Genomic DNA, 18770 nt, shown 5'->3' with positions numbered 1-18770 from the left:
TTATTAATATTGCGCTTAAAAACGAAATTATTTCATTCGCCACAACAAACATGGCGTCATTTTTGTCCCAAACACTCCCAGGATGACCGGAAACGGAACTCAATCCTCGCTTTCGCCAAGTTCACTCAACGACCGGAACTTCGAAGGTTTTTACCTTCAAAATAAATTTTGCATTCAGAGAAGTGTCTCTGTTAATCGCTGAACATGGGGTTAATTTAGATACAGACGCAACTTAACAAGCTAATATGACTATAATATGATATAATTATAAGATTTGAAAATCTTTTGAATCTATTGTATTAATAATGCTGTAACTGCATCTGCGTTCAGTGAAATGACCAAACTATGATTGAAATTGACGTTTAAGTTTCATATATGTTGATGAAATCCTTTCTGAGGGGAGAAACCAGCAGGTAAGTTATTAATTTCAACTTTCTCATTGTTATTTATTCATACGATTTTTACAAATAACTAACAATGTCGCGACATTAAACAAAATTCAACAGCACTTTGTTTTACTTTGAAACTCTAGCCGGAAAGTAACCTTCAACCTGTCTAGTTTGACACTAGCTGTTAGCTTTCCACAACAGCAGCTTCTGGTCGCTGTTTTTTGTTTTTTGGACCTAAACCGGTTTATTAATCGGTCTAATTTTCCCGGTGGGCGTCCTTTGATGGGAGTTAGCTCCAGGATGATTCCTACGGAGGACGCGTCCGCCAGGAAGAGAGAGATAGAGGAGAAGCTGCGGCAGGTCGGTGAACAGGAAGGAAACAAAACAACATAAAACGTTTATATTTATATCTAACTAACTGGATCAGCTGCTGTTTAAACTGATATCATTCTGATGCATTCAGTGTCTCTGAGTCATCTGTTTATTCTCTGTTGGTGTTTCAGGAGCAGGAGACTCTGTCATTCATCAGAGAAAACCTGGAGAAGAGCGATCAGCTGACCAAGGGCATGGTGGGAGACACACACACACACACACACACACACACACACACATACATACAATCTGACAACTGGGATATACATTTACATTTAGTCATTTGGCAGACGCTTTTATCCAAAGCGACTTACAGGAAGATAATATATATATATCTATATATATATCTATATATATATATATATATATATATATATATATATATATATATATATATATATATATATAAATGGCCTCTGATGTTGATTTATCTATCTAGTTCAGGTTTGATAAGTTTAAATACATTTTATTTTTGGCTGATGTGGTTTGGATGAAGAAGAAGCAGTGAAATCTCCCTTTTTCTCTAAACAGAAAAAAACCTTTTGTAAATCAAAATTGGCACATAAAAAACCGAATCACTCTATAGTCTCCTTGTACAGATATGACAAGTCAGATAATGTTTTTAAAAGCTAAATATAGTGTAATATAGTCAGGTTAGCACAAGAGAGGTTAGATAAATCTATACCTGAGTTTTAAATTGTCTCCACGATGTCCGTATTATTAATCTGTTTCAGAAGTTTAAGTGCAATCATTTTTGATCTAGCTCACAAGTTGCCAAACCTCATCCCAGAATACTAGAAAATAAGAAAACAGAAATAAGATGTTTGATTGTCTCTTTATTTGTTTTTCCTGTGAAAGTCGTCTCAGATGAGTGGAGTCAGATAAATGTTTATTTTCCCTCTGAGTTGAGTCGTTTTCGTTCTGAAGGTTTCCATCCTGTCGTCGTTCGAGAGCCGCCTGATGCAGCTGGAGAACTCCATCATCCCGGTCCACAAGCAGACGGAGAACCTGCAGCGTCTGCAGGAGAACGTAGACAAGACTCTGTCCTGCATGGACCACGTCATCAGCTACTACCACGTGGCTAAAGACACGGACCGGATCATCAGAGAGGGGTGAGAGCGGGACCTGGAGCCGGGTCCAGGCTATGTGATGAACAGGTGCTTTATGATCTTTATTCCTCTGTTTCAGGCCGACCGGCAGGCTGGATGAGTACCTCGCTTGTATTGCAAAGATCCAGAAAGCTGTGGAATATTTTCAGGACAACAACCCTGACAGCCCCGAACTCAACACAGTGGTACACAACTCACCTTTAACTACATGTTTCTGTTCTCTTTACGAGGAATAAAACAGCTTTATTACAGAGAATTAGATCATAAATGATACATTTATTACAGGTTAACACACACACATAAAGAAACAGACAGACAGACAGACACACACAAAGAAACACTCACACAGACACAGACACACACACACACACACACACACACACACACACACACACACACAGACAGACAGACAGACAGACAGACAGACAGACAGACAGACAGACAAACACAGACACACACACACACACACACTTAGATAGACACACACACACACATACACACACACACTAAGACAGACAGACACACTCACAGACGCACACACAAACGCACACACACACACTCAATAGACACACACACACAGAAACACATACACACACACTCACAGAAACACACACACACTCAGAGTATTAGACATTAACACACCAGATTAAAGCTGTTAAACCTTTATAGGTTCATTCTGCTTCAGCCTCTGAGATAAATGTCTCTGTGTGCAGAAAGCGCGCTTTGAGAAGGGTAAAGAGCTGCTGGAGGCGGAGTTCCGCTCCCTGCTGACCCGCTACAGTAAGCCCGTCCCGCCCATCCTCATCCTGGACGCCATCAGCCTGGATGAGGAGCTGGAGGTGCAGGAGGACGTGGTGCTGGAGCACCTCCCCGAAGCCGTGCTGCAGGACATCATCTGCATCGCCGGCTGGCTGGTGGAGTACGGACGCAACCAGGGTACGCTGCTCCGCCTCACACCTGTTTCTCCTTTCCTCTCTTAGTTCTTCTCTAGCTCAGATCTCACAGAGACACATGAAGGTCAGAGGGCTGTTTTCCTACTGTGAAATCAAAAAATATTATTTCTGTATAAAATCAAATCAAATCAAAATGACTTTATTTATGTTATATATATATGTGTGTGTGTGTGTGTGTGTGTGTATATAAGGCCTCAACATTCAGACTGTTTGATGACCAGTTAAAGCTCCTTCAGCTGCTGTAACCCATGCTCTGCTCCCACTGCTCCTCTCTCTGCTCCTCTCTCTGCTCCTCTCTCTCTCTCTCTGCTCCTCTCTTTGCTCCTCTCTCTCTCTGCTCCTCTCTCTACTCCTCTCTCTCTCTGCTCCTCTCTCTGCTCCTCTCTCTCTCCGCTCCTCCCTCCGCTCCTCTCTCTCTCTCTCTACTCCTCTCTCTGCTCCTCTCTCTCTCTGCTCCTCTCTGCTCCTCTCTCTCTCCGCTCCTCTCTCTCTCTCTACTCCTCTCTGCTCCTCTCTCTCTCTGCTCCTCTCTCTGCTCCTCTCTCTGCTCCTCTCTCTCTCTGCTCCTCCCTCTCTCTGCTCCTCTCTCTCTCTGCTCCTCTCTCTGCTCCTCCCTCTGCTCCTCCCTCTGCTCCTCTCTGCAGACTTCATGAACGTGTACTTCCAGATCCGCTCCAACCAGCTGGACCGCTCCATCAAAGGTCTGAAGGATCACTTCCGTAAGAACAGCGCCTCCTCGGGGATCCTCTACTCGCCCGCCGTGCAGACCAAACGCAAGGACACGCCCACCAAGAAGGCTCCCAAGAGACCAGGTCAGCAGCAGACCCAGACCCAGACCCAGACCCAGACCACTAACACACACCAGCACCATTCTGCATCTGTTGATTACTGTTCTAGCTGCTCCTCTCACACACACACACACACCACTGAGATGATTCAGTCCTCCAGCATCTCTCCACACAGTCCGTCTCACTAATCCTCCATCCTTTCCTCTCTTATAATCCCCATGTTATGATCCAGTCTACATCCCAGGTAATCACAAAGCTTTAGTGTGTGCCTCGTGCTCGCTTCTGTCCAGCAGAATCAGTGACGGCATGAGTGTGTTTAGAGCTGAGCAGCAGCGGCTAGTTTGTTCTGGCTGAGAGTCAGTAGGTGATGCTGGACTCTAGTTTCACTGTGGTTAACGTGCGACTGAATGCTGCACAGAGGAGACGAGAAGATACTGAGCTGAGTGGGTTCCCTCCTGCACCAGACATCAGCTCAGCTCGGTTTAACAGAAACTTTTAGATAAAATGCATCAGGTTCACTCTTCACTCTTTTTAGTCAGTACAAAATCAGCTCTTCCTGTTTTTGTTTCAAAATAAAAGCCCTCAAGTGTTTGAGTAGACTAGATGTATTCACTTTGTAACAAGGCTTTTATTGTGAAACATTTGCACGTCGCCTCAGTGCACCACCATGAAACTAGAAGCTGTAGAGTCTCTCAGTGTGTGTGTTTGTGTGTGTGTGTGTGTGTGAGATCAGTTGTGCAGAGTGTGTGTGTGTGTGTGTGTGTCGTGTTGATTAGAGATGTTTGTAGCCATGGATCAGCTGATGTTCTGCTGCACAGATCTGTTCACTGCTGAGATCATGAGATAGGTTAGAGAGAAGTTGAGAAAGTTTTCAGGCTGCTGTCACTAATCAGATCTGCTTCAAACTCCACTAACCACAATACTACAAGTCATCACAAATGTGTTTCTTGTTTTGGATTAGAGTTTATGTTGTTAACACAGTGAGAGTCACAAATTGTCCTTTAACCCTCTGAACCCCCTGGGGATTGAAACAGATGTTTTCTTTAAGAGATCGCCAGAAATTTCCAGTTTATCGTAGAAAGAAAACAGACATTATTGTCAGTTTGAACTTTCCGTCAGTCCTTGAACTGATCATCAGTTATAAAAAAAGTGACCAAAACTTGTGTTAAAATGTTGATATTTGTGTCAGAGTCTCTTTATTTTCCATGTGACATTTAAAATAAAGTGTTTGCACTAACCAGATCCTGTTAAAAACATTAAATTCTGCTCCTCAGAGACACTGTGAAGACATGATTGATTCTGCTGAGACCAACGGTCACATGACAAATATTCACTGAAAATCTGTTTACACAGAGCAGAGAGGAGAGGACAGGAGAGGCTGTTTACACAGAGCAGAGAGGAGAGGACAGGACAGGAGAGGCTGTTTACACAGAGCAGAGAGGAGAGGACAGGACAGGAGAGCTTGGAAACATGATAATACTGAGAATATGTACAATATGTGGAGAAAACTGTCTTTTCTTCATCATTTTGCATATTTTTTGTTATTTTCTTTTCTTTGCATTTTGTGATTTTTTTTGGTCATTTTTCATCTTTTTGCTATTTTGTCTTTTTTGTCATTTTGTATCATTTTTTGTCATTTTATGTAATATTTTTTGTCATTTTGTTCCTTTTTTGTTATTTTGTAAGCCCATTTTTTTTACAACAGTCCTGACACTCATGACAAAGTGTTTATATATAAATTCCATTTTATTCCAATTTAAAAGAAAAATAATTTATATAGATTTTATATATTGCAGTGAGTAGAAAAACAGCTGTTTGGGGTTCAGAGTGTTAAACGTGTTCTTCAGCTTCTCATTGAGTCTTTTGCTGTCAAGTAGAAATTATTTTATTTCCTTGAATGCCTCTCTGCAGCTTTAAATGTTGCTGCTGCTCTCACTAACTCCCGCTGACATGTTTGAACCTGAGAATATGAATGTTCTTAATGTATATAATATCAGTGATATTAATGAGTGTTGATGTATTAATTGTGTTTCCACCTGACCTAACCTGTGTTCTGCTCTCACTGACCCGCTCTGAGTGTTAGCTCTAGCTGCTCCTCCTGGTGTGTAGCTGTGGTGCTAGGCTACTCCCCCTCCACACACACACACACGCACACACACCTGCTGCTGTCTGGGTGGTGGTGTCTGTGTTTCAACACTCACTTCCTAGCTCTCTCTTCTTCTTCTTCCTCCTCCTCTTCTTCCTCCTCTTGCTGTTTCTGGGCTGTCTGGACCTGCTGCCCCCCCTCTCTGTGTTTATGGGACCAGGGACCATTCGCAAGGCTCAGAACCTTCTGAAACAGTACTCACAGCATGGGCTGGATGGGAAAAAGGGGGGCTCTAACCTCACTCCTTTGGAAGGTAACGCACCTTGGTCTTCTGTTCGGTGTCTCCCCCCCCTCCCCCCTCCCCCCTCCCCCTCCTCAGAAATCTCCTCACAGCGTCACAGCAGCTTCAATGTCATGCAGACGGCAAAAAAAGCAGAAATTATATCTGATAATCCTGGAAAAGTCAGCTAAATATGATTACCAAATGTATATTTAACACACATTCATCCTGAAACACTGATCACTGTTAAAACATTATTGTAGCTCCCTATCATTTCTGGAATTTTCCTGCAAAATGTAAACATATTTCTGAATCAGAATATGATTTATTGGACAAGTTTGTTCAAACATACAAGGACTTTAACTATTTCAGGCCCTTAGAGGACAAAAATGTCCACGTAACAACCAAATATTAATTAATTTTCAGAATTTTAACCTTTTAAATGCCAGTTAATTTACATTATGTCACGGTTGTTCTTTAATATTTATTATTTTGGAATCATTTTCTTTAAAAAAATAATACATTCACAGTCTGGGATATGTCAGTCATTTGTAATAAATGTCCCCTTCACACAGACACAATGCACAAGCACACACACACACACATACACATACAATGCACACATGCACGCACGCACACACACACACACACACACACACACACACACACACACACACACACAATCAATGCACAAACACACGCGCGCACACACACACACACACACACACACACACACACACACACACACACACACACACAGACACAGAAAATGAGCAGCAGAAAATAATATTTTAACAGTGTGAGAGCTCTGTTAAAAACTTTTTTTTAAATCAAGCAGCTTCTCTCTTTTGTGACTGCTTATTTCTTTTATTAATAAATAACAGATTGTACGTTTTTAATTTTTAAACTAATTTGAGTTGTAACAGGGTAGGCGTAATAAGCTATGCTTCAACCTTTTTTGGTCCAAATGTCTATTATCAAATTTCTTTCTCTGTTTACTTATTGTTTACTTTGATCAATGTTTTTTTCTGGCTTGTTATTTCTTTGTTATTTCTTTTAATTACATGTATTGACCGAAATAAACGGAAATTAAACGAAAAGAAAAAAAAGCTCTGTGAGACTCAGAAGCTGCTGTGACTTCCCCCTCGTTGCTCTCATGTAGCTGAAACTCACTGACTGACTAACTAACGTAGGCGAGTCACACACATGAAACACACTCTGGGTGCCCCCCCTCCCCCTGCTGGGTGCTTGGTGGTGGTCGGTTCAGATCTTCCAGGTTTAGGTTTGCCCCCCCCCTCCCTCCTCCGACCCCCCGGGCCCAGTCAGGACCCCGCTGGTCTGACTGGGCCCGTGTCCCCGCTGCCCCCCCCACCCCCACTAGGTTACGATCACGACCTGAGGGTCAAACACCTGTCCGACGCCCTGAACGAGAAGCACGGGGCCGCCGCAGGTGAGTGACGGGACACAGGGGAGAGAGGAACACACAGCAACACAGGCTCCAGTCTTACACACACACACACACACACACACACACACACACACACCTGATCATCACCTGATCATCACCTGATAATCTCCTGATGAACACTCGGTCAGACAGCTCCGGCTCACCGCTCTGTCCTCTCAGGGAAAGACGACGTCCTGGACATCGAGATCGACTCGTACATCCACTGCATCACCGCCTTCGTCAAGCTGGCGCAGAGCGAGTACGCCCTGCTGGCCGAGATCATCCCAGAACACCACCAGAAGAAGACCTTCGACTCGCTCATACAGGTACACACACACACACACATACACATGCATGCACACAGAGCACACACTCACACCAACAATGCATGCACCCACACACACACACAATGCACGCACAAGCACACACGCACACTCAAGCACGCACGCATGCGCACACACACACACACACACACACACACACACAATTCATGCACACACACACACAATGTACACACACACAAAGCACGCACACACACTCACAAAATACACACACGCACACAATGCATGCATGCATGCATGCACACACACACACTCACATCCACAGTGCATGCACACACCCATACACGCACAAGGCACACACACACACACACACACACACACACACACACACACACACACACATAATGCACGCACACACGCTCGCTCACACGCACGCACGCACATTAGTATAAAGTTATTGTTTTCAATGAAAATGACAATAATGATGTTAGAATGATCATTCATTTCAATATCATGAATCATAATGCAATATCAGTCAAAATAATTGCAGTTGTAATTGTTTGTCCTAAAGACAGGACTGTATTTAGTTCAGTAATCTAGACTCAGGTTAGATTTTCTCAGTAAATAATCATCATCTGTCCTTGTTCTGTAGACAGAACTAATGTGTCTCAGTGTCCTGATGTCTGACCTGCCTGCTGTCCCCTCGTCTGTCCACAGGAGGCGCTGGACAACCTGATGCTGGAGGGAGACAACATCGTGTCGGCAGCTCGCCGCGCCATCATGCGCCACGACTACTCGGCCGTGCTCACCATCTTCCCCATCCTCAGACACCTGAAGATGAACAAGTCCGAGTTCGACTCCACCCTGCAGGTCTGCAGCGGCCACTCACACACGCTGCATAAAAACACTCTTTATTTTAAATATTCAGAGTGTAATCAGTGTGACTCTGTGTGTGTGTGTGTGTGTGTGTGTGTGTGTGTGTGTGTGCAGGGAACAGCAGCAAGCACCAAGAACAAGCTGCCAACGCTCATCACCTCCATGGAGACGATCGGAGCCAAAGCTCTGGAGGAGTTCGCAGACAGCATCAAGGCAGGACGCTCAAACATTTAACCCTCCTCTCATGTTACACGTCAAATTGACCCAATTCAGAGTTTAAACATCTAAAAAAAAATTGTTAAAAGTATTTTTTCATAAAAATAAAAAATAAATTAAATGTAAGATGAATTTAAAAAAAAAAAAAATCACTGTCATGTAAAACTATTGTATTTTATATGAAGGTCTTTACAGTGTACATAAAAAATAATTTTAACATGCATTTATTAAGGAAAATGAGTGAATTCTCCTCATTGAACCTGATCTGTGGGAGGGAAAGAACAACATTGTACTTAATATTAATTTAAATTATAAATAATGGAGTTATTAATGAAATAGAAACAATATTTAATGTGATTTTTTAGTGTCTCTTATGTTACGGGTCAAATTGACCCATTTCAAAGTTTAAAAATCAAAAAAAAATTGTTAAAAGTATTTTTTCATAAAAATAAATTAAATATAATTATTTATTTATTTTAAATCACTGTCATGTAAAACTATTGTCGGTCTTTACAATGTACATAAAAAAAGTTTTATCATGCATTTTTTTAATGAGAAACAAGTGATTTATCCTCATTGAAGAACACCATTGCTTTAAATGGTTAGTAATGGTGTTATTAATGAAATATAAACATATTAATTGTGATTTTTTAGTTTCTGACACTTTTGGATAAATAAACATGCCGAGGATCAAATTGACCCATGAACATTATTGCTGTTCCTGAGAAAAACCTGAGTACTGAGTGATTGTCTGTGTTTCTGCAGAACGACCCTGATAAAGAGTACAACATGCCCAAGGACGGAACGGTGCACGAGCTCACCAGCAACGTAAGCACACCCCGTCTCTGTTAGGTAACACGGCTCCACAAGGATGCCGCTGTTTGTGCGTCTCCCTGGAAACCACGAGCAGCGCTCCGTTTAATGAATAAGCTGCTGACCCTGACCTCTGACCCCCAGGCCATCCTGTTCCTGCAGCAGCTGCTCGACTTCCACGAGACCGCCGGAGCCATGCTGGCCTCGCAAGGTAGAGCTGAGAGCTCAGAGCTCTGCTGCACGCTGCTCCTGGACTGTCCCTGTCCTGTCCCTGTCCCCGTCCTTGTCCCTGTCCTCCCTGTCCCCGTCCCTGTCCCTGTCTGTTCTCACATTATCTATCTCCATCTGCACAGAACATTTATTATTCTGTCAGAAAGTTCTGGACCCATGCATGCATTTTATTTATTTATCTAATTTGTCAAATTAAAAAAAAGGTCCCTTCCAAAAGCTGCTATACATTTATTCTTTTAATTCTTTGAACCAACATCAGTCCTCCTTTCAGGATTTAACCCTTTTAATGTCCCTCCTGTCCCTCTCTGTCCCCTGCTCCTGGCTGCACTTCTGTCCATCTCTGTTCCAACGCCCCTCCTGTCCCTCTATCCTCTGTCCTTCTCTGCCCCCCCATGTCCCTCTCTGTCCTACTCTGTCCCTCCTGTCACCTGCTCCTGTCCCTCTCTCTCCCCACCACCCACGCTGTCCCTCCTGTCCCTCTGTCCTCCCTATCCCTCTCTCTCCCTCCCCGTCCTCCCTGTCTTCTGTCCTCCCTGTCCTCTCTGTCCTCTCTGTCCTCCCTGTCTTCTGTCCTCTGTCCTATCTGTCCTCTGTCCCTACTGTTCCTCCCTGTCCTCTCTGTCCTCCCTGTCCTCTGTCCTATCTGTCCTCTGTCCTCCATATCCCTCTCTCTCCCTCCCCGTCCTCCCCTTCCCTCTGTCCTCCTCTGTCCTCCCTGTCCTCTGTCCTCCCTTTCCTCTGTCCTCCCTGTCCCTCTATGTCCTCTGTCCTCCCTGTCCTCTGTCCTCTCTGCCTGGCTGATGACTGGATGCTTACTCTGCACTAACAAAATCTTTTCTAACCTTTTTTTGCACTTGTGCCTCTTTCTCTTGTCTTCTCTTGTCCTTTCTTGTCTTCTCTCGTCCTCTGGCTTGCCTCGGCCCTTTTAGTTCTGGGGGACACTTACAATATTCCTTTAGACCCCCGAGGTAAGCAACAGTCGGTGCAGGACCTGGATCTGACTGTTCTCATCTGTTTTCTGCTGATTCTCTGAGTGTAACTGAGCTAATGATTGATAAAGACAGAGAGGAGTCATCACAGCGTTTCTGCTCTAATTAACACGTGATTAATAAGCAGTAATAAAACTCATAATAAAACAGATCAGTTGGTGCTAACGGCGTGTGTTTTCTCTGCAGAGACGAGTTCATCAGCGAGCAGCTACACCTCCGAGTTCAACAAGAGGCTGCTCAGCACTTATATCTGTGAGTATGGAGAGAAATAAACAACTGGTGGTTGTTGTCCAGGTGTTGTAACCTGTCTCTCCTCTCAGGTAAGGTGCTGGGGAACCTGCAGCTCAACCTGCTCAGTAAATCCAAAGTGTACGAGGATTCAGCTCTGAGCGCCATCTTCCTGCACAACAACTACAACTACATCCTCAAGTCTCTGGAGAAGTGAGCATGCTTTATTTATTTATTTATTGATTTATTTTTATTATGACTGCAGAAATCAAATATATTTTATTATTATTGTTATTTTATTAATTATATTATATGTTTTATAATTATATTTAAATTGTGATTATTTAATACATTTATTCATTATCTTTGGAAACATTATGCATTTATCAAACTTAAAATGTAATTAGATAGAAAATAAATGTTAAAAAGGTATATAAAAAACACAATTATGTGTACATTTAAATAAATAATAATAAAAATTCAACAAATTGGATCAAAATAGGTAAGATCAGCTATGTTGTAACTTAATAAGTTAATTCAATTAATATAAATACATTAATAAAATACATGTTAAAAAGGTCAATAAAACACATTTATATGTACATTTAAATTAATAATAATAAAAATAAATACATTGGATCAAAATAGGTAAGATCATCATGTCGTAAGTTAACCAAAAACATAAACATAAATTAAATTTATAAAAAATGCCTGGTTATTAAACCTGCAGCCTGGTTATTAATCCTGCAGCCTGGTTATTAAACATGCAGCCTGGTTATTAAACCTGCAGCCTGGTTATTAAACCTGCAGCCTGGTTATTAAACCTGCAGCCTGGTTATTAAACGTTCAGCCTGGTTATTAAACCTGCAGCCTGGTTATTAAACGTGCAGCCTGGTTATTAAACATGCAGCCTGGTTATTAAACCTGCAGCCTGGTTATTAAACCTGCAGCCTGGTTATTAAACCTGCAGCCTGGTTATTAAACCTGCAGCCTTGTTATTAAACCTGCAGCCTGGTTATTAATTCTGCAGCCTGGTTATTAATCCTGCAGCCTGGTTATTAAACCTGCAGCCTGGTCATTAAACCTGCAGCCTGGTTATTAAACATGCAGCCTGGTTATTAAACGTGCAGCCTGGTTATTAAACGTGCAGCCTGGTTATGAAAGCTGCAGTCTGGTTATTAAACCTGTAGCCTGGTTATTAAACATGCAGCCTGGTTATTAATCTTGCAGCCTGCTGATTAAACGTGCAGCCTGGTTATTAAACCTGCAGCCTTGTTATTAAACTTGCAGCCTGGTTATTAAACCTGCAGCCTGGTTATTAATCCTGCAGCCTGGTTATTAAACATGCAGCCTGGTTATTAAACATGCAGCCTTGTTATTAAACCTGCAGCCTGGTTATTAAAGCTGCAGCCTGGTTATTAAGCGGTCCCTGTGGTGTGGTGCAGGTCTGAGCTGATCCAGCTGGTCACGGTGACCCAGAAGAAGGCTGAGAGTTCGTACAGAGAGCTGATCGAGCAGCAGATCCAGATGTACCAGCGCAGGTAAACTCTCACCTGTTTTATATTCCACCTCTCTCTCTCTGTCACCTGACACCTTTCAGTTAATATTTAATATTTATATTTCTTGTGTGGCAGCTGGTTCAAGGTGACGGAGCACCTGGCGGACAGGAACATGCCCGTCTTCCAACCCGGCACCAAGGTCCAGACTTTATTCCTCTCATTCTGACAGAAAATCTCCAACTTTAGAACAGACGTGTGGACTTTAACACGTCGGTATGATTTCTGGCAGCGAGGACACGTTAATAATGTGCCAGTTTAACGTGAAGGCCGTGTGTCTCCTGCAGGAACAGATATTAGTTATCAGTTATTATTTTCTATGCTCAGTGTAGTATTTATAATTATGTTATGGCTTAAAATGTTCCAGTCTTCATCATTTACTCTTTTATTCATTTAATTTTCCTTTATTTCCTTATTTATTTTTTACTTTTTAACAATTAATACATGTTTTCAATTTTGTAGATTTTTTAATGTCAAGATTGCAATTTTTTGTATTTTTTTATTTGATTATTTATTTATCTTTATTTCATTTTTGCTGTTTATTTTTATGTATTTATTATTAGTATTTTTAAGAAAAATTTAATTAATACATGTTTTCCATTTTTTTGATTTTTAATATCAATATTGCTAAAAAATATGTATTTGATTTTATTTTTATGTATTTATTAGTATTACTATTGTTTTTATTTTTATTATTCATTTTTTGTGAATAAATATTATTAGTATTTACCTTTGTATATTTACTTGACTGGAAATAGAAATTAAAAATTTCTGTGGGAAAAAAAACAGTTATGCAAGATCAGTAACTGCTGAATTTATGAATATATAAGTTTTCTTGCACCTTTTGTGAAGCTGAATCATTCTGCTGTTGTGTTTTTAAAGTGACTTTAAGTCTTAAATGGATCTGAATCCAGTATAAAACCAGCAGAAAGTCTTTGACAGTCCGTGTTTCTCCAAACTGAGTCTCTGTGTTTTCTTCCTGCAGCTGAAAGATAAAGAGCGACAGGTGATTAAAGACAAGTTTAAGGTAAGCCTTTCTCCTCCTGCAGACAGTCTGTGGTGAACTGAAGAACAAACAGAGCTGATCTCTCCTTTCTTCTCTCCTCTCAGGGCTTCAACGACGGCCTGGAGGAGCTGTGTAAGATCCAGAAGGGCTGGGCCATCCCCGACAAGGAGCAGCGGGACTTCATCCGCCAGGCTCAGAGGAGAGCCGTGTCCGACGCCTACAGGGCCTTCCTGCACAGGTGACAACAGAATTACCTTTGTTGTCATTGTTCAGAGTAGCAAGTACCATTACAACGAAATTAGCCATCAACCCGTCCAAACGTACAGTACAGGCCAAAAGTTTGGACACACCTTCTCATTCAATGTGTTTCCTTTATTTTCATGACTATTTACATTGTAAATTCATCAAAACTATTAATGAACACATGTGGAATTATGTACTTAAAGGAACACTCCACCGTTTTTTCATATTAAAACATGTTATTCGGGTAAGTAAGACGAGTTGATACAGACCTCTTGCGTCTCAATGCGTGCACTCAATCGCCCTGGCGCGCGGAGCTACTTGGCTAGCACTTAGCTTAGCCCAGTTTACTGCGCACTTCGACTCGGCGCAGTAATATCATCACTTCCGCTCCCTCTCACTTCCGTCAGGAGTGATGATATTACTGCGCCGAATCGAAGTGCTCCCAAGTGCTATTCCGCCATACATTATAGTTATCCTTTTTATCCGCTTAGAAAAGCGCCACGTTTTATTTTGTGTCGCCATACTTGGTCGTTTAACTACTCGTGTAGCTGTATTTAAATAGGGAAAACGTGGAGGAGTTTGGTCGCTTCTAACTGTCCATCTGTTTGGATCCTAATGAATGAACTGGCTTAGCTAAGCTAAGTGCTAGCCAAGTGGCGCCGCGCGCCAGGGCGATTGAGTGCACGCATCGAGACGCAAGAGGTCTGTATCAACTCGTCTTACTTACCCGAATAACATGTTTTAATATGAAAAAACGGTGGAGTGTTCCTTTAACAAAAAGTGTGAAATAGCTGAAAACATGTCTTATATTCTAGTAAGCAAAGGGTGACTACTTTGAGGAATCTAAAATAAAAGACATGTTTTCAGTTATTTCACACTTTTTTTGTTAAGTACATAATTCCATATGTGTTCATTCATAGTTTTGATGCCTTCAGTGAGAATCTACAATGTAAATAGTCATGAAAATAAAGAAAAACGCATTGAATGAGAAGGTGTGTGTCCAAACTTTTGGCCTGTACTGTATACAACACACATAAACAATAAGACAGAGGTGAACAGGACAGGGAGAGAAGAGGGAGAAATACAGCACACGTGAGGAGAGGAAAGGTGGAAAAAACAATGAAAAAAACCTCAGCAACATAAGCATAATACACTTTCATAACATGAACAGATTTATGGCATGCCACCAGTCAGTCCTGCATAGGTGAGAGCCAGTCAGATCAGACACTGCCTCTGAGACGGAGACAGATTTAAGGAGACGGGGAGAGAAACCTGAAAGCAGCGCTAAAGTTACATGTGCATTTCCTGATCCACACCTTATTCCAGCTGCTTAATGTTATTTGTAGGCATAAAAAAAATGCATGTTTCCTCGGCCATTATAAGGCTGAGGCGCAGAGCTGAACAAATGTATTAGAAAACCTTTCAGAAAAATTAGAAAATATAAGTATTTTAGAAATTTTTCACCCTTAGTTTCCCTTCTGATATTATGCAAACTCCAACAGCTTGGAGCATAAAATGCGCTTTTTAAAAGCAAGCTATTAAAAAAATATTATAAATTATTGTACTCGGCTTTCATTAAACAGATTTTTTCACCTACATCTGACCTGATTATTGATATCAAATACTAATTGATTTATCAAGATTTTAACCCTTTAAATGCCATGTTTTTGTCATGATGCCACTATATTTAAGATGAAAAAAAAAACAGAAAATATGAGTCATTTTCAATATACTACATGCACAGTACAATTTGTGTTAAATTATTGCAGCCTGAAACTTGTCAATTATTAACAGCAACACTGATTTTGTCGCATTATTATTTTTTGTGCAGTGTCAAATGCTCACTCGTACCGCATAGCTCATAAAATGCACTTTTTAAAAGCAAGCTATAAAAGAATATTATGCATTGCTATATTCTACTTTCATTGTACTGATTTTTTTCACCTACATCTCACCTGATTATTGATATCAAACACTAATTGATTTTTCAGGAGCTGAGCTGGAAATAACAAGATCAAATAAAAATGCACAATCTTGCCAAAATTCATGGCAAATGCATGAACACAGCCAAAATTATCCAAAAATGAAGAATGAAAAGTGCGTAAACAGAATATCCTGTTAAGGTGCATTCAGAACAGATAAAAAAATGTGCAATTAAATATTGTAATCGATCGTCAGCCCTAATATTTATGTAGCAACACTGTTAGTGACACATTTAATAATTGCATGTGATTTCTATAGAGTCCGTATTGCACAGATTAATTATTATAAATAGAGTTCTGAGTTATGTGGTCGTAGCTGCAGCGCTCAGTGGGATCAGATCAGTCAGATTATTGTAGAGCAGGGGTGTCAAACTCAAATACACAATGGGCCAAAATTTAAAACTTGAAATGAAATGAAATCGCGGGCCAACATTGAACAAATAAACCTTTTAATATATACCAAACATGTTTTGCTTTAACATTAAATATGGAACCAGCAACGCTTATAAACATACAATATATAACTAAACTAGTGCAGACATGCAAAATCAAATTTCAAATAAAAAACACATCAATAATAATTTGGTATTGCCTCGCGGGCCAAATAAAATTACACTGCGGGCCAAATTTGGCCCGCGGGCCAGAGTTTGACACCCCTGTTGTAGAGCATCAACATGAACAGAAGGACTTTTACAGGATCCAACAGTTCTTCACTTTTAATGATTATTTGTTCTACAGTCACTTTCACACATTCATGTTCACCAGCGGTTGGCAATTAATTTTCCCACGGAGCCACATGAGACACTGTGAAGGACCAAAACTCTGAACTTAATTCTGCTCAATATTCATTTCATCTCTTGCAGTAAATTACATGTTTTTGCTGCTATTGGTAATAATACATGTTATTGTGGAGTAACTCAAATATAGCAGTAAATATAGTAAAACTCCATCATTATATCACTTTTCCATTTATTTTAAACACAGCAATTTATTAACTTTATGCAACAAGTATTATGTGTTTTCCACAAGGTAACAAGGTAACTCTTTTTTTTGTGGAACACATTTCTGTGCAGGTGCAAATGCATGCACATATGTAAATCCCCTTCAAAATAAAAGCACTGCAGTGCACTAACGTGGTACAATGCAAAACAGGGGTGTCTAAAAACAAGATAAAAACACTAAATCTGTATGCTGTATTTACTTGTAATTACTGGTGTATGGAACAGTATTGTTTGTTTGTTCTATTAAAATGTAAAAACCCAAAAAACAGATTGTTTAAAAAAAAAAAAAAATTAAAAAAACAACACTAAATCTGAGGGAAATGATCTTGCTGCATTGACAGATAAGTTCACTTGACAAGATTTCTTGAATTAAGATTGTTAAATCTAGAAATAAGCATGTTGAACACTTTAAAAAAGTTATCTCCTTAAAACAAGATAAATGATCTTACCAAGAACCAAACAATTTGCAGTGTAATAAAAATGCTCCTAAATGCTGTGAAATTGCATATTTTTAATGGAAAATGTAAAATGTTTCCTCAGTCAAACTCCGGCATTAGGAGGGAAAAAGTTGCTGTCACTGCGGCAGAAAACAGCTCCTATTCTGTGTTTTTGAATAACCCATTGACGCCTGAAACGCCTGTAAAACCTCTGGGCAATTTTAAAATAAGCCCCTAAAACCTGAAGTTTTTCTGGAAATTAAACAGAAGTGTCAACGCTTCGACTAAATAATAGATTTTTCAGCCTCTGTAGCAGATAGAAATGAAGTTCAAAAAGTATTTGAGAGCTTATACAAATACTACAAAACGATGTATCCGCTTTCCAGGCTTCAATGGGTTAAAGAACAAGAAAACTAGAAAGAGAGAAAATGTGACAGTTTATAATGAGAAGACGAGCAGAGAGTGAGCAGCCTCCAGCAGCAGGTTAACTGGAGTATGCTCAGTCACACGTCTCCTCCATTAAGGATTCTGGGAAAGTATAAATTGCCTTTAGAGCCTCAGCTCGGCTCTTTACTGCAATAGATGTTCCAATTCCAGGAAAAAGTCAGTTCCCACGTAGGGCTGGGCGATATAGACCAAAAGTCATATCCTGATATATTTAGGCTGAATATCAATATACGATATATATCCTGATATTTTATCGCAATGTGAGATCAAATGTGCAGAGTCAAATATGACATGTCACAAGTAGTTTTATTGAAACCGTTTATTTAAGTGAACATAAATACTGTATAACAACAGGAGTACCTTTTTTTTTTTTTTTTTTTTTTTTTTTTTTTTTTTTTAGCTCCATAAAGCGCACATATAAATAAAAAAATATCTTAAATAAAAATAGCCTATGAAATAAAATAGGCCAATGTTTTTCTGAAATAAACATATTTATATGAGAAAAGAATGACAAACATTACAAAAGAACTAAATCCTAGTAAGGGCAGCATGTACATATTAAAGAAAGAAAATAAAATTGAACTATATGGATATATGAGATATGGTCTTATATATCGATATATTTTTTATTTTGACATATCGCCCAGCCCTTTTCCCACCATCACCTCTGCTCTGATTGATTACCACATCAGCTCCTGCAGCTGTTTTATCTCCTCCTGCTCTTTATTCTCCTCCAGATGTGCCAACATCTCTTTCACCAAGAACCCTGAGAAATATAACAAGTACCGTCCAGAGGAGGTGGAGGAGATGATCGAGAGGCTGTTCGACACGTCGGCCTGATGGATCAGAGTCTCTCTCTCTCTCTCTCTCTCTCTCTCTCTCTCTCTCTCTCTCTCTCTCTCTCTCTCTCTCTCTCTCTCTCTCTCTCTCTCTCTCTCTCTCTCTCTCTCTCTCTCTCTCTTTCTCTGTCTGTACAGACATAAGGACTTCATGTATTTATGTAATGTAGCATTTCAAGACGAATAAAGGGAACTATGTGA

The 18770-nt window shown here is 40.4% G+C and overlaps 1 protein-coding gene across 10 annotated transcripts; it reads left to right on the top strand.

Moving 5' to 3' along the window:
* The first annotated feature begins 460 nt into the window (after nucleotides 1-460).
* exoc7 (exocyst complex component 7) lies at nucleotides 461-18770 on the top strand. Of its 10 annotated transcripts, none has more exons than XM_059325061.1 (21): nucleotides 461-749; nucleotides 893-958; nucleotides 1689-1873; nucleotides 1950-2055; nucleotides 2584-2806; nucleotides 3468-3635; nucleotides 5918-6010; nucleotides 7359-7427; nucleotides 7605-7750; nucleotides 8423-8575; nucleotides 8696-8794; nucleotides 9563-9625; nucleotides 9755-9821; nucleotides 10771-10809; nucleotides 11017-11082; nucleotides 11151-11271; nucleotides 12504-12599; nucleotides 12693-12756; nucleotides 13600-13641; nucleotides 13725-13858; nucleotides 18468-18770. In XM_059325061.1, the coding sequence occupies exons 1-21, from the start codon at nucleotides 672-674 to the stop codon at nucleotides 18568-18570; spliced, it is 2181 nt and encodes a 726-aa protein (XP_059181044.1). In that variant the 5' UTR covers nucleotides 461-671; the 3' UTR covers nucleotides 18571-18770. The 10 variants fall into 10 exon arrangements, with proteins under 10 accessions (XP_059181044.1, XP_059181037.1, XP_059181045.1 ...); XM_059325054.1 differs by lacking the exon at nucleotides 7359-7427 and adding an exon at nucleotides 3844-3855; XM_059325062.1 differs by lacking the exon at nucleotides 10771-10809 and adding an exon at nucleotides 3844-3855.

Source organism: Centropristis striata, chromosome 21 (genome assembly GCF_030273125.1).
Source record: "Centropristis striata isolate RG_2023a ecotype Rhode Island chromosome 21, C.striata_1.0, whole genome shotgun sequence".
In the NCBI taxonomy this organism is placed as follows: Eukaryota; Metazoa; Chordata; class Actinopteri; order Perciformes; family Serranidae; genus Centropristis; species Centropristis striata.
Note: the sequence above shows the minus strand (reverse complement) of the source record. Positions and strands in the feature narration are given on the sequence as shown.

Excerpts from the sequence above, each read along its gene's own strand:
- exoc7 (XM_059325061.1), top strand. The coding sequence starts at position 672 with ATGGGAGTTAGCTCCAGGATGATTCCTACGGAGGACGCGTCCGCCAGG. Across the intron at positions 12,757-13,599 it reads TCTTCCAACCCGGCACCAAG|CTGAAAGATAAAGAGCGACA; the intron begins GTCCAGACTTTA and ends TTCTTCCTGCAG. Across the intron at positions 13,859-18,467 it reads TACAGGGCCTTCCTGCACAG|ATGTGCCAACATCTCTTTCA; the intron begins GTGACAACAGAA and ends ATTCTCCTCCAG.